This window comes from Anolis carolinensis, unplaced genomic scaffold (assembly GCF_035594765.1).
Source record: "Anolis carolinensis isolate JA03-04 unplaced genomic scaffold, rAnoCar3.1.pri scaffold_7, whole genome shotgun sequence".
In the NCBI taxonomy this organism is placed as follows: Eukaryota; Metazoa; Chordata; class Lepidosauria; order Squamata; family Dactyloidae; genus Anolis; species Anolis carolinensis.
In genome coordinates, this window is record NW_026943818.1 from 1,538,807 (window position 1) to 1,554,434 (window position 15,628).

The 15,628-nt window shown below is 42.9% G+C and overlaps 1 protein-coding gene across 4 annotated transcripts in view; it reads right to left on the reverse strand.

Moving 5' to 3' along the window:
* The window catches only part of nr6a1 (nuclear receptor subfamily 6 group A member 1), a 106,718-nt gene that overhangs the window by 7,824 nt on the left and 83,266 nt on the right, over positions 1-15,628 (reverse strand). For 3 of the 4 annotated variants that reach the window (XM_062960739.1, XM_062960742.1, XM_003229452.4), the window contains 6 exons: positions 14,351-14,406; positions 10,721-10,878; positions 10,369-10,599; positions 7,243-7,497; positions 2,026-2,147; positions 728-880 (listed from right to left, as the gene is read on the reverse strand). In XM_062960739.1, the coding sequence (XP_062816809.1) occupies positions 728-880; positions 2,026-2,147; positions 7,243-7,497; positions 10,369-10,599; positions 10,721-10,878; positions 14,351-14,406 (975 nt within the window). The remainder of the gene's footprint in view (positions 1-727; positions 881-2,025; positions 2,148-7,242; positions 7,498-10,368; positions 10,600-10,720; positions 10,879-14,350; positions 14,407-15,628) is intronic. The other variant, XM_062960741.1, reaches the window with a different exon arrangement.

Genomic DNA, 15,628 nt, shown 5'->3' on the forward strand with positions numbered 1-15,628 from the left:
TGTAACGTTGTGAGCCGCCCCGAGTTCCCATGGGGAGATGGTGGCAGGGTATAAATAAAGTATTATTATTATTATTATTATTATTATTATTATTATTTTATTGTATGACACAGCAAACAAGATAGACATGCTGGATTTCATATCACAAAATCACAAGACGAACACTTCCCAAGTATCTAGGACTGTGTGATTTATTATTATTATTATTATTATTATTATTATTATTATTATTATTATTATTATTATTATTTACTGTAACCTATTGATGCCTCAACTAATGTAATTTTATTGGTATCTATTTTTATTTCTGGAATTTCCCACCCTCGGCTTATACTGGAGTCAATGTTTTCCCAATTTTTTGTGGTAAAATTAGGTGCCTTGGCTTATATTCGGGTCGGCTTATACTCGAGTATATACAGTACTTTGTGGAAGCCAACAAGGAGATTGGATGTCGAGGCGGAAGAATTTCCGGACTTTCAGGAGGCAAACCCATAATGGGAAAAGATCTGGGAAATACATCTTAAACTTCACTCTCAACCCCGAGCCTAATACCTTTGGAAAGTAAAGCCCATGAGCTGCTCTGGATTGCCCTCGATGTGCACACAAGGAGAGCCAGAGAATCTCTGTCTCTTGTTCCAAACTAGTTGCTGTCTTTCCTGCAAGGCATCACAAAGTGGTGAAGCCCGGACACCGAGACAGGGGAGCAGGAGTGTCATCGGATCCTCACCTGCAATGTAACGGATCTCCGGCAGGCACATCATCAGATCCGGGAACCGGCTTGGCTGATGGGGATACTTGTACTCCATGAAATCCTGGCACACGTACCAATAGCGTTTGTTCAGCTGCTCCAGTTGGGAAGCGTTTGCCAGGCCTCGGATATCTGAACGGAGAGGGAAGGAGGATGGGATCAGCCATTCCCACAAACCCCAACCCTGCAGCATCCATCAACGGCAATACTAATCTCAACCCCAGGCCAGTTCTGCCATTTCACAAACAGTGAGGAAAAGGGAATATCCCAGAGAGTATGAAACTTATACCATGCCTTGGGATTTACAGTTCAGAGCTTGGATTTTCAATTCAGAATCTGTAGAGAGCCAGAGTTTTTCCTTTGTAGTCTCACAGAGCTTCTGGGAAGGAAAAACCATCTCCAGGAGGGCATTGTACAGTAGAGTCTCACTTATCCAACATTTACTTATCCAACGTTCTGGATTATCCAACGCATTTTTGTAGTCAATGTTTTTAATACATCATAAGGTCTTCTCCTTGTCAGCTTTTCCTTTAATTTTGTCAAGGAACTTTCCATGCAATGTTTTGTTGTGCCAGCTGTCAGCTCTAGTTTGTAGTGCGGTTTTCTTGTACTTATTATTATTATTATTATTATTATTATTATTATTATTATTATTATTATTAGAGAACCCAGAAAGGTTGTCACTCCGAGCAGAGCAGCTATCTCTAGGACCTGGATCCAGGTCTTCAGGCCACAAGAGGAGCAGATAAGGAGATAAAAGAAAGCAGCCCACAAATGCAGCCACCTTTCCTTTTCCCAGTCCAGTCCCTCTGACTTACAGTGTTTTCCAACTCCACTTGGGGCTCCACTGGCATAAGGCAGACATGACTTATTCTGTTATCTTTCTTGGCACATGAAAAAGAGGGAGCACGGACACCCCAGTCCTCCCTGACAGCCTTTTCTGGGCATTTCTTTCCGCAACACCAGGATCTGAATCCGATCCTGCTACCAGGGAAACGAGGGACGTGGGTTTTTCTGACGTCCATTCCAGCCTTGAGGTCAACGCTAAAGAGGCTGTCGTCAGTGAAAGACAGAGAAAAAAGGAGAGAGCGGTAGAAAGAGGGGGAGAAAAAGAAACGAAGAAACGGGGAGAGAAAAAAAGGGAAGGCAATGCAAGATGCCTAAAACCAAAGGAAGAGCAGAGCAAAAGAAAGGGAGAAGTCGAGCTACAGAGGAGGAGAAAGGGCAGTCTTTCCACCCACCCTCCTCCTCCTCCTCCTCCTCCTCGGTCCCCTCACCTTGGTTGAGGAAGTTGATGGCCTTCATGCACGCATACTCCTCCTTGCTGATCTTCAGCTGGTTGAACTTGCGGTACAAGTAGATGAGTCGCTCCATCACCTCCATCCCTTCTTCACTAAACCTGTCCAGGGGAGAAAGGAAAGAGGAGACTATCTGTGTCGGGTTTGCTCCTCTCAAGACCTTCTTGCTCAGCGCTCAATACTGTGAGGAAAGGCAGGGTTTCCTATTAATGAGACACAGTTGAGGATCTGTCTTGTTTTCTCAACACTCATGAGCATCTTGTAAAAACTGCACTGAGAGAGGACTCAATGTGGCCGGAGGTTAACTGTTGGGAGTCAAGTCCTCAAGAAAGCAATTTTGAAGGCGATGAAAGCTCTTGGTCACGGGCCAGCTCCCTTCCCTTGCAGAGCATCTGCAGACACAAGGCTGCTCCTCAGAAGGGCCGGCCCTTCTCCAAGGCACTTGGCACATCCAGAAACCCAAGCTGGCTCCCTTGGGCTATTTTATGCGATGGAAAGGGAGGCACGAGAAATCCCTCTGTGCTGACACAAGTTCACAAACTCATGCAGCTGTGGACAAGTCTACATAGCAGCGCACAAACACGAGCCAAAGAACATGAAAGGCACTGCAGACTCACTCAACCAGAGAAATCAGCCAGGGCAGAGCACTGGATGAACCAACCTGGACACAGGATATTATTTGAGAACACAAAAATGCTGGACCACTCCAACAACTATGCTTGACCACTCCAACAACTATCATGACTACACAGAGAAGCCATGGAAATCCACAAGCATGTGGACAACTTCAACAGAAAGGAGGAAACCATGAAAATGAACAAAATCTGACTAGCAGTATTAAAAAAAACTCAAAAATCAGAACAGTAAATAAGAAGCAACACCCTGAGACATGGGAACTAGGGGCAGTTAACAAAGAATGCCCCCAGGCAGAAAGTAGCCAGTAGACGAAGCCATTCAATGCAAATTAGGGTGATTAATTGGAACATTTATGCTGGCCTCCAACTGACAAGAGTTCTTTCCTCACCCTGGACTTCCCACAGATACAGTAGAGTCTCACTTCTCCAACACTCACTTATCCGATGTTCTGGATTATCCAACGCATTTTTGTAGTCAATGATTTCAATATATCATGATATTTTGGTGCTAAATTCATAAATACAGTAATTACTACATAGCATTACTGTGTATTGAACTACTTTTTTTGACAAGTTTGTTGTCTAACATGATGTTTTGGCGCTTCATTTGTAAAATCATAACCTAATTTGATGTTTAATAGGCTTTTCCTTAATGCCTCCTTATTATCCAACATATTCGCTTATCCAACACTCTGCCAGCCCGTTTATGTTGGATAAGTGAGACTCTACTGTATATATAAACATTCCTTGCTTCGTTTTTCCGTACCTCACAACCTCTGAGGATGCCTGCCATAGATGTGGGCGAAACGTCAGGAGAGAATGCTTCAGGAACATGGCCACACAGCCCGAAAGACATACAACAACCCTGTGATCCCGCCCATGAAAGCCTTCGACAACACATTAAACTCAGTTTCTTTTGCATTGCACCACCACTCGCTTCTTCAGACCGGCACCCGCCTCCAGATTTGGTCTGTGGCCGTGCAATTCTCTAGCCTTAATTATAATTCCCGATAAAGAGACAGATTAGATAAAAAAAGATGCCATAAATTTTGGTGTCCATTGTGCTGGAAAAAGAACGGGTAAAGAAAGGGAAAGGAGATGAGAAATAGCTAGGCTTTATTTACAAAGAGGTTAAATGTTTCAAAGCAACCTAAACCCCTTGGAGGTCGAGAATTCAGAAGGAAAGTGTTCCTGTGAAAGGGAAGGGGAAGCATATCTGCATTATGCCCCACATGGTACAGCAGAAACATCCATGTTATTTATTATTATATTTATCATTTATTTACTACATTTATATCCCGCTCTTTTCACCCCGGAGGGGACTCAGAGCGGCTTACAAATCAAATGTACATACAATATATTATTAGCATAGCACAATAGAAGCATTAAATTACTATATTGTACTATATCACTATATGGTAATATTATTAGTAATATTACATTTAATATATAATATACAATTAATATTATATTATTATTAGTAGTAGTATAATGTTGTATTACATTATAATATTATTATCAATATTATAAGTATATACAATATATTATATATTTATAAATTATTGTATATTGTATATATTCGCTTATCCAACGTTTTGCCGGCTCGTTTATGTTGGATAAGTGAGACTCTACTGTATTAATAATAATAAAAATAGAGTAAAATAAATGTAAAAGTAACAACAATAACAGAGTGATAAATGTAATAATAATAATTAATAGAGTAAAATAATAAATGTAACAATACCAATAATAAGAGAGAAAAATAATAAATATACCATATACAATAGAGTCTCACTTATCCAACGTTCTGGATTATCCAACGCATTTTTGTAGTCAATGTTTTTAATACATCATGATATTTTGGTGCTAAATGCATAAATACAGTAATTACTACATAGCATTACTGCGTATTGAACTACTTTTTCGGTCAAATGTGTTGTAAAACATGATGTTTTGGTGCTTTATTTGTAAAATCATAACCTAATTTGATGTTTAATAGGCTTTTCCCTAATTTCTTCTTATTATCCAAGATATTTGCTTATCCCAGCTTCTGCCGGCCCGTTTAGCTTGAATAAGTGAGACTCTACTGTATCAATATTTTAAGTACAGTAGAGTCTCACTTATACAACATAAACGGGCCGGCAGAACGTTGGATAAGCGAATATGTTGGATAATAAGGAGGGATAAAGGAAAAGCCTATTCAACATCAAATTAGGTTATGATTTTACAAATTAAGCACCAAAACATCAGGTTTTACAACAAATTTAACAGAAAAAGTAGTTCAACACGCAGTAATGCTATGTCGTAATTACTGTATTTACGAATTTAGCACCAAAATATCACGATGTATTGAAAACATTGACTACAAAAATGCGTTGGATAATCCAGAATGTTGGATAAGTGAGACTATATTGTATATACAACATACAATATATTATAGATTTATAAAGTGTGTGTGTGTGTGTGTATATATATATATATGTGTGTGTAAAATGTTGCCACTGTGCAGACAAAAAGTCACATTTTGTTAAAATAAAATAAAATAAAATAAAATAAAAGGGGGTGTCTGGGTTCTAGCAATTCTGGTGGACTGCTACACTTTCTTCTCCACAGAGAAACACTGAAGTTGGAGTATCTGGGAGACCCAAGGGAGCAAACTTCTTAACATTGAGAGCCAGGTTGAAAACTATAGCTCTGGTTTTGCTCTAAGTTTACCCCAAGGAGGAAAGAAAGTCCGCCCTTGTTTTTCATTGTTTCCTTGATTTATTTTGTAATGGATATTATTATTTATTTTATTGCTTATTGTGTTGTGATGTGTTGTTCTTTTATATGCTGTTTATATTGTATTGTTTTGGGCATGGCCCCATGTAAGCCGCCCCGCGTCCCCGTTGGGGAGATGGTGGCGGGGTATAAATAAAGTATTATTATTATTATTATTATTATTATTATTATTATTATTCCCCTCCATGCTGCTGGGCTTGGGCAGGTGCTGATGAGCTCGGGGTGGGATGGGTGAAGGAGGACTCCTGCCTCAATCTCAACAAGGCCGCCTGGCCTTTGGAAAGAAGTTCCTCCCCAGTGCCCCTGATTCATGAGCAGCAGGGTCAGTGGGAGCATCAGTTTGTCAGTGCAGTCCTGGCTGGTGTCAGGCGCATCGCCCAAATTTATGTCACAGAAAACAATCCTCTGACCCGCCTTGTGTTCTGTGATCCTTCCTTTTCCTTCCTTTGGAAACGCACCAGAGGTGGCAGGAAGGCGCCCCCTTGCTGCGCACTGCTGCCACTGCACCTCCCTAGCATGACTTGGGAGGAGGCAGGACTGGGCACCCGGGGCTTCCTAGAGTCTTCCCTCAGGAAGGAGACGGTGGTCCACACGCTTGTTGCATCCCGATTAGATTACTGCAATGCGCTCTACGTGGGGCTGCCTTTGAAGATTGTTCGGAAGCTCCAACTAGTCCAGGCTGTTAACTGGAGCAACGTACAGGGAGCGTACCACTCCTCTGTTACGTCAGCTCCACTGGCTGCCGATCAGCTACTGAGCACAATTCAAGGTGCTGGCTTTAGCCTATAAAGCGCTAAACGGTTCCGGCCCGACTTACTAGTCCGAACGTATCTCCCGCTATGACCCATCACGGAATCTAAGATCTTCCGGGGAGGCCCTGCTCTCAGTCCCACCAGCCTCACAGGTGCGTCTGGCGGTGACGAGGGACAGGGCCTTCTCTGTGGTGGCCCCCCGCCTATGGAATGTCCTCCCAAACGAAATTAAGCAGGCTCCCTCCTGTCCTTCCAAAAAAGAACGAAAACGTGGTTATGGGACCAGGTATTTGAGCAAGAGTAGCAGCAGAAAGGAGATATGAATATATGACTCACTGACGGACCCCACCGGGACATGAAAAGCGCCTTGAATGTATGAGGGCTATCCACAAAGTAGGTTACGTTTTGGATTTTAAAAAGGACAAAGTATAGGAGAAATCATTTACCATATGCAGCGGAAAGACACATCCCAATACTACAATCTCATGTAATCCGCATTGAAATCTAGGCACGTCTCATATAGATAAATGAGTTTGAAAAGGTCTACTCCAGTAAATTCCCCGCTTGTGTCCTCAGCTCTTCCCCCGTCTCCCTTCCTGCAGCGTAACCAAAACGCTGCGCTGCCAGCCAAGCCCCCATTGTTGGAAACGGAGGAGAGAGGCGGCAAATTTACTGGGGCAGACCTTTTCAAACTCATTTATCTATATGTGAGGTGCCTAGATTTCGATGGAGATTACGTGAGATTGTAGTATTGGGATGTGTCTTTCCGCTGCATATGGTAAATGATTTCTCCTATACTTTGTCCTTTCTAAAATCCAAAATGTAACCTACTTTGTGGATAGCCCTCGTATATTTAAATGTATAATTATGTAAGTCTTTTAATGTATGCTCCTAATTTTATTGTCATTTTTAATCATCATGATTTTTAAATTTGATGTAAACTGTTTTTGATGTGTATGTTTATATTGATGGGTGAGAAGGGCGGGGTAGAAGTGATGCAATAAATAAATAATAATAAGGAGCCTCACCGCTGGAGCTCGTCATCCGAGGGGGAGTACTTGGAGGTCACGTCGGCCAGGTCCCCAAAGATCTGCTTGCTGTAGACGGTGAGGGAGGAGAGCAGGATCAGCTCCTGCCAAGTGGAGCTCAAGAGGCAGGTGTAGTCCTTGATGGACAGCTCGCAGAAGAAGGGCAGCTTCTTGATCCAGGCGATCTGGCGGAAGAGCAGCTCGTCCGCCAGCCGGCAAAGCAAGGCAAAGAGCTCGCCCTGAGTCACTTTGTACCTGTGGGACAATTGGAAAATGGAATCAGAGGACTGCAAATCTGGAAGGAGAAAAAAGGGCATAGGACCACTTTCTTTCCCCCTCACAACAACAATCCCGAGAGGTATCTCAGGCTGAGAGAGACCCAAGGTTGTCACCCAGGAGGTTTTGCAGCTTATGGATCTCCCAAATCACAGCCCACAACTTGGAACCACGACACTACATCACTGTTAGAAAAAGGCTCCATTGTTTTTGCTTTGTTGTATGGAGAAAAGTGATATACAAATAAAATAATATTAAAGAAAAATAATCAAAACCAATACACATTTCAAGGGAAATGTCATAGGCTTTTATAAAGCTGTCATAGCTTAGGGCAAGGCTGGAAATGTGCAGGCTTCGAAAAGTTGTGGAGCACCAACTCCCAGCATTCCTAGTGAATCACGGTTGTTGGGAGTTGCAGTCTCCTCTCCTCTGGAAGCCTGCAGGTATCCATGTTTTTACTATGATTATCATTTTATATTTTATCATATTTAGAGTAAATTTAATTTTTGTGTCTGTATTTTCTGATGTTATTTTATTCTGGTTTGCTGTTTTACCCTGGGCTTGGCCCCATGTAAGTCGCCCCGAGTCACTTCAGGAAGATGGAGGTGGGGTATAAAATAAATTAATAATAATAATAATAATAATAATAATAATAATAATTGTATGACACAGCAAACAAGATAGACATGCTGGATTTCGTATCACAAAATCACAAGTCGAACACTTCCCAAGCGTTTAGGACTGTGTGATGTATTTTCGGATGATGTGCGCAGATCCCAGCAGGGTGGCCTTTTGCAGTTGACAGGTCGTAATTTTGTCAATGTCTATGGTTTCCAAATGCCGGCTGAGATCTTTTGGCACGGCACCCAGTGTGCCCATCACCACCGGGACCACCTGCACTGGTTTCTGCCAGAGTATTTGCAGTTCAATCTTGAGGTCCTGATAGCGGCTGAGTTTTTCCTGTTGTTTTTCGTCAATGCGACTGTCACCTGGGATGGCAACATCAATGATCCAAACCTTTCTCTTTTCCACAACTGTGATGTCTGGTGTGTTGTGTTCCAGAACTTTGTCAGTCTGGATTCGGAAGTCCCACAGTATCTTTGCGTGCTCATTCTCCAATACTTTTGCAGGTTTGTGATCCCACCAGTTCTTTACTGCTGGGAGGTGGGACTTGAGGCATAAGTTCCAATGAATCATTTGGGCCACGTAGTTGTGCCTCTGTTTGTAGTCTGTCTGTGCAATTTACTTACAGCAGCTGAGGATATGATCCATGGTTTCGTCGGTTTCCTTGCACAGTCTGCATTTTGGGTCATCAGCTGATTTTTCGATCTTGGCCTGAATTGCCTTTGTCCTGATGTCTTGCTGCTGGGCTGCAAGGATCAGGCCTTCTGTCTCCTTCTTCAGGGTCCCATTCGTGAGCCAGAGCCAGGTCTTCTATTATTATTATTATTATTATTATTATTATTATTATTATTATTATTATTAATTGCCTTTGTCCTGATGTCTTGCTCCTGGGCTGCAAGGATCAGGCCTTCTGTCTCCTTCTTCAGGGTCCCATTCGTGAGCCAGAGCCAGGTCTTCTATTATTATTATTATTATTATTATTATTATTATTATTATTATTATTATTAATGGCCTTTGTCCTGATGTCTTGCTCCTGGGCTGCAAGGATCAGGCCTTCTGTCTCCTTCTTCAGGGTCCCATTCGTGAGCCAGAGCCAGGTCTTCTCCTTATCAGCTTTTCCTTCAATTTTGTCAAGGAACTTTCCATGCAATGTTTTGTTGTGCCAGCTGTCAGCTCTAGTTTGTAGTGCAGTTTTCTTGTACTGGTTTTTTTGTCTGCTTCTTTGAGGAGTTTCTGATTTTTGACTTCAATGAAAGCAGGTTCTTCACTTTGCTTTACATATTCTGCCTGGGCATGTTCTTCTTCTTTGACTGCTTGTTTTACTTGTAAGAGTCCTCTGCCCCCTGATCTTCTAGGCAGATATAGCCAGTCAACATCACTGCGAGGGTGCAGTGAATGATGAATGGTCATGAGTTTTCTTGTTTTTCTGTCCAAATTGTCCAGTTCCGCCTGTGTCCAATTTATAATGCCAGCAGTCTATCTTATGACAGGTATGGCCCAGGTGTTTATGGCCTTGATGGTGTTGCCTCCATTGAGCTTGCTTTTGAGAATTTTTCTGACCCTTTGTGTGTATTCTTTGCTGACCAATTTTCACATGTTCATGCTTGATGTTGTCCAGCTGTAATATGCCCAGATATTTATAGGCCTCTGGCTGGTGACACTTTATTGTTTGGCCATTAGGCATATTTATGCCCTCACTTTCAATTATTATTATTATTATTATTATTATTATTATTATTATTATTATTAATGGCCTTTGTCCTGATGTCTTGCTCCTGGGCTGCAAGGATCAGGCCTTCTGTCTTCTTCTTCAGGGTCCCATTCGTGAGCCAGAGCCAGGTCTTCTATTATTATTATTATTATTATTATTATTAATGGCCTTTGTCCTGATGTCTTGCTCCTGGGCTGCAAGGATCAGGCCTTCTGTCTCCTTCTTCAGGGTCCCATTCGTGAGCCACAGCCAGGTCTTCTCCTTATCCGCTTTTCCTTCAATTTTGTCAAGGAACTTTCCATGCAATGATTTGTTGTGCCAGCTGTCAGCTCTAGTTTGTAGTGCAGTTTTCTTGTACTGGTTTTTTGTCTGCTGTGCTTTGAGGAGTTATTATTATTATTATTATTAGGAAGTCAGTGGGCCTTAATCCAACCCTTCTGAACAGAGGCCTGTGGGAGTTCCTGGGAGAGGCAGCTCAGAGATGCCTGGAAGGGGAATGAGGGCCAAGCACTCACCCGTCTTCGATCAGCATGGGGGTGCCCAGGGGCTCCAAGTCCTCGGCAGACACCAGCTGGCTGATGAGGAGGCCGTGGGACTGTGGGTCGTGGCTCCGGGGCTGGGAGGGCACGATGGCCGCATGAGCCGGGCAGCTCAAAAGGTGCGGAAGGTACTGATAGGGCGCAGGCATCGGCGTTCCCATATACTGATCCCTGAGGGCGGTGAATCCATTCAGCTCCACAGACCTACTAGAAGCAAAGTGGGAGAGAAACGAAAAGGGCGCTGGGGGAGAGGCAAAGGGGCGCAAAAGGGCCTGAAACAGCCCAGCCTTGAATCCTGCTCCCCCCCCCAACCCGTTGCAAGTCCCACCTTGAGGACGGGGTGGAGACTGGGGAGGGCTGGTTGCTCTCCGAGACCCCGTTCCCAGGGGAGCTGTTGTCGCTGTCCCCGTTGTTGCTCCAGGAAATGTTGGCCTCCCCCTCAAACTCCTGTCCAGACATGATCCGCTCGATCTCCTCCTCAGAGATCTGCCAAGGAGGAAAACAAAGAGAGAGCACGATGGAGAAAACAGTTGCAGAAAGTGGTCCCTACCCTCAAAGCAGAAGGGATTGGGTCCTTCCCATTGTAAGAAGGCCAACTGGGATCCTGATTTATAGGTTTAGCTTTGGAAATTGCACAAGGATGCTATCAATGGCCTGGCAGTGAAGGTCGGTTTCACACCTAGAGCTTGAGGTTCTCCATTTCTTCTCTCGCATTTGTGAGTGTGGGCTTAGAACGCTTTGACAGCTGGGATTGCAAAGATCTATTCTGCTAATCTTCCTGGCAATCTGTCAGCTGCTGATGGGTATCCTTCTCTTTTTAAAGCTTATTTATGGATGATGCTTTCATTGTTTTCGTGTTTGTTTGTAAACTGCCCTAAGCCCTAATGGGTGACGGACACACACGCACCAAGGAAGCAGACTGAAAGTCTCTAAAATCTATATATATAAAAGAGTGATGGCATCAGGGCAGCGGACAAAACAACAAAACTAAAGGCCCCCCAACCTCAAAATTTGACAACACAACCCATCATTCACGGCTCTAGGTTGATACAACAAAAATAAAAGAAAAATAAAGTCCTAATTAGAGAGAGAGGAATAATTGTTTTTATCCAATTGCTGCCGGTTACAAGGCTAAGTTCCGCCCACTTGGTCTCCTAGCAACCCACTCAGCCCAGGGGACAGGCACAAGAGTTTGGAGAGACCCCTAAGGGCCATCCAGCCCAACCCTTTCTACTATGCAGCAGGACACAATCCAAGCATTCAAAACACATGGACAACGTATAAATACTATACAATACTACACAGGGACATAGACCCCCTCTACCCTCACCACTTTCACAGTACACAAACAACCAAATGCAACCAAATGCTCAGCCCAGGGGACAGGCACAGTTAGGCCTCTTCCACGGATTATCAGATTTGAACTGGATTATATGGCAGTGTAGACTCAAGACCCTTCCACATCTATATAACCCATTTAGAATCTTATATTATCTGCTTTGAACTGGATTATCTTGACTCCACACTGCCATATAATCCACTTCAGTGTGCATACTAAACATAAAGACAGCCATACAACAGACATTCAATACCACCACGACCTCAACAATTTCTCACCAACACCACCAGACAACGCCACAGCAGCACGTGGCCGGGCACAGCTAGTGGATTTTAAAACAGAGAGAGAGAGAGAGAGAGATTCCTTGCTCCAAAAACTTGGACAGGGAGTCTGAGTAGCAAACTGATTGCTCTGACTTCCAATGGAAAGAAAGATACAGGGTGAATTTCTAGGGATACTTATTAAGGGTAAGCAGAGGGGGGAAATAAAGTCCCCAAAAACGCAAATGCTGCCCTGGAAGGGGCCATTGCATTCTCAAGCCAAGACTCCCTGAATCTCCTTCTGGAAAGTGGCCATCATTTCTCACTTGTGTGGCAGGGAGCCATTGGGCAGAATTAGCCCGCATTTTACAAGGCATCTCCAGGCAAGCCGGCCCATCCATCAGCCAGACATTTACTGGGTGCCCTGCTTGAGACAACTTCAGAAATTGCGCCGTGATCACGGGGAAGATTTACGGAGAGCTTGGCGGAGACTGAAGGGCTTACGTTGGCTTAGAGGAGGGCAGAAGGGCTGCTACTCGGCCGGAGAGACTGCCCGATCTTGTAAATCGCCTAGATCAGGGGTCCTCAAACTTTGAAAACAGAGGGCCGGTCCACAATCCTTCAGACTGTGGAGGGGCCGAATTATCATTTGGAGGGAAAAAAATGAACAAATTCCTATGCACACTGCACATGTCTTATTTGTAGTGCAAAACAACAACAACAACAATGAAAGAACAATACAATATTTAAAAATGAAAACAATTGTAACCAGCATAAACCTATCAGGATTTCAATGGGAAGTGTGGGCCTGCTTCTGGCCAATGAGATAGTCAAGTGAATTAGGATTGTTGTTGTTGTTGTTGTTGTTGTTGTGTGCCTTCAAGTCATTTCAGACTTTGGGCGAGCCTAAGTCTAAAATTATTTATTTATTTATTCATTTACTACATTTATTTATTACATTTATATCCCACCCTTCTCACCCTGAAAGGTACTCAGAGCAGCTATATGTACATACAATATATTATATTATTAGCATAGCACAATATTAGCATTATATATTGAACTATACCACTATACTGTAATATTATATGTAATATATAACATATAATTAATATTATTATATGGTATTATTATCAATATTATATTGTATAACATTATAATATTATTATCAATATTATATGTAAATACAATATATTATTGAAAATGATTTAAAAATATTATATTATAAAACTGAGGGCGGGGCCAGGTAAATGACCTTGGGGGGCCGCATCCGGCCCCCGGGCCTTAGTTTGGGGACCCCTGGCCTAGAGCATCATGGATGAAGGGCAATTAATAAGTAATTAAATGATGCTGATGATGATGCTGATGCTGATGATGATGATGATAATGCCACCCACCCCTCTGCCCCCGGCCAGCAATAGATGGACAGCGGTCCAGACAGCTGAAATGTCCCATTGGACCCAATTGAATTCCTGATTATTCTCACAGAAAAATAAATACAGTTCCTTTAATAAGAAGATGCCTTACACCGAGTCAATTCAGTGAAGCAGCTAGACCAGGCATGGGCAAACTTGGGCCCTCCAGGTGTTTTGGACTTCAACTCTCACCATTTATTTATTATTTACAGTATTTATATTCCGCCCTTCTCACCCCAAGGGGACTCAGGGCGGATCACATCTATCTATATATATAAAAGAGTGATGGCATCACGGCAATTCACAAAACAACAAAAGTACAGGCCCCCCAACCTCAAAATTTCACAACACAACCCATCATCCACGCCTCTAGGTTGATACAACAAAAAGAAAAGAAAAATAAAGTCCTAATTAGAGAGAGAGGAATAATTGCTTTTATCCAATTGCTGCCAGTTAGAAGGCTAAGCTCCTCCAACTTGGGTCTCCTAGCAACCCAATAAAAAATAATAAGAAACACTAAAAATTAATACAATAAAATACTACAATAACAGAAAATAACTAAAAATAATACAAGAAAAATAATAACATATAATAAATAAAAATATAACTTACAATAAAATTAATTAAAAAATACAAATAACGTCAAATAAAAATTACACAACAATTCTTAACCAATACCACCACCACTTTGCCACAGCAACGCGTGGCCGGGCACAGCTAGTTGCATATATAAGGCAAACATTCAATGTCATAACATAGAACAGAGACAGAGACAGGCACAGGCGAGCCTCGAACTCATGACCTCTTGGTCAGAGTGATTTGTTGCAGCTGGCTGCTAACCAGCCTTGCATTCCGAAAAACCTCCCCCCAACCTCTCCTACCTAGAGAATTGCTCTGTCTGAGAAGAGGCAACTGGGTTCTGTTGCTCTGAAAGAGTGGCTCACCTGGACTGGTCCGATGCTCTTGTTTCTGCCCCCAGGCATGCCGTCTTCGCGAATTGCTATGGGGAGGGGGGGAGAGAGATAAGAAAAGATCAGATGGTCAAAAGCTGAATATACACAGCAGCCAGATTGGTCACAGGGACACCCAGGAGTGGGCATATGGCACCTATTCTAAAGTGGGCACTGCGTGAGCAAGGCCTTCCTGTTCTGAACCCTCCCCAGCCCCATTTCGGAGGAAACTTGCATTTCTGGGCCACGGCTACGTGCCACCAGTCTCCCTCTGGCGGCCACACTCAGGTGTACAGCCATCAAAAAACTCTAAAATCAAAATCTGGCTCCCAGTATTAAAAAACTCTAAAATCAAAACAGTAGATTATGTGTCCCACCATAGACAGACACATAATGCCAACCATTGTCCCTGATTGTGAACTTAAAAAGCTGACTTCCATCTGTAGCCTGATGTCTTTACAATTACTGTCTACATTAGTTATTCATCTTATGTTGTTAACCCAGTCTCATTTCCCTCTCCTTGGTATATCTATATATATAAAAGGGTAATGAAATTTCAGCCTAGGACAAAACAACAAAACTGCACATCCCAGAAACACTACACTTGGCAGCACAACCCCCTCATCCATGCCTCTACGTTCATACAACAAAAAGAAAAGAAAAATAAAGTCCTAATTAGAAGGAGAGGGAATAATTGTTTTTATCCAATTGCTGCCAGTTAGAAGGCTAAGCTCCGCCCACTTGGTCTCCTAGCAACCCACTCAGCCCAGGGAACAGGCAGAGTTAGGCCTCACTTAGGCCTCTTCCACACTGCCTATAAAATAAGATTATTTATTTATTTACAGCATTTATCTTCCGCCCTTCTTTCTCACCCCGAAGGGGACTCAGGGTGGATCACATTACACATATAGGCAAACATTCAATGCCTTTTAACATAGAACAAAGACAAGACAAACATAGGCTCCGAGCGGGCCTCGAACTCATGACCTCCTGGTCAGAGTGATTCATTGCAGTTAATTGCAGCTGGCTTGCTCTCCAGCCCGCGCCAAAGCCCGAGCCCCGATTATCTGATTTTAACTGGATTATATGGCAGTGTAGACTCAAGGCACTTCCACACAGCTATATTAGCCATTTATAATGGACAATGTCAGGGGAAAACGTTTACCCTTTACCTTAAGTACCACCAGTTCCTCAATACTTTATTTCCCAGACCACCAGACTTCGCCACAGCAACGCGTGGCCGGGCACAGCTAGTATGTATATATGTATGTA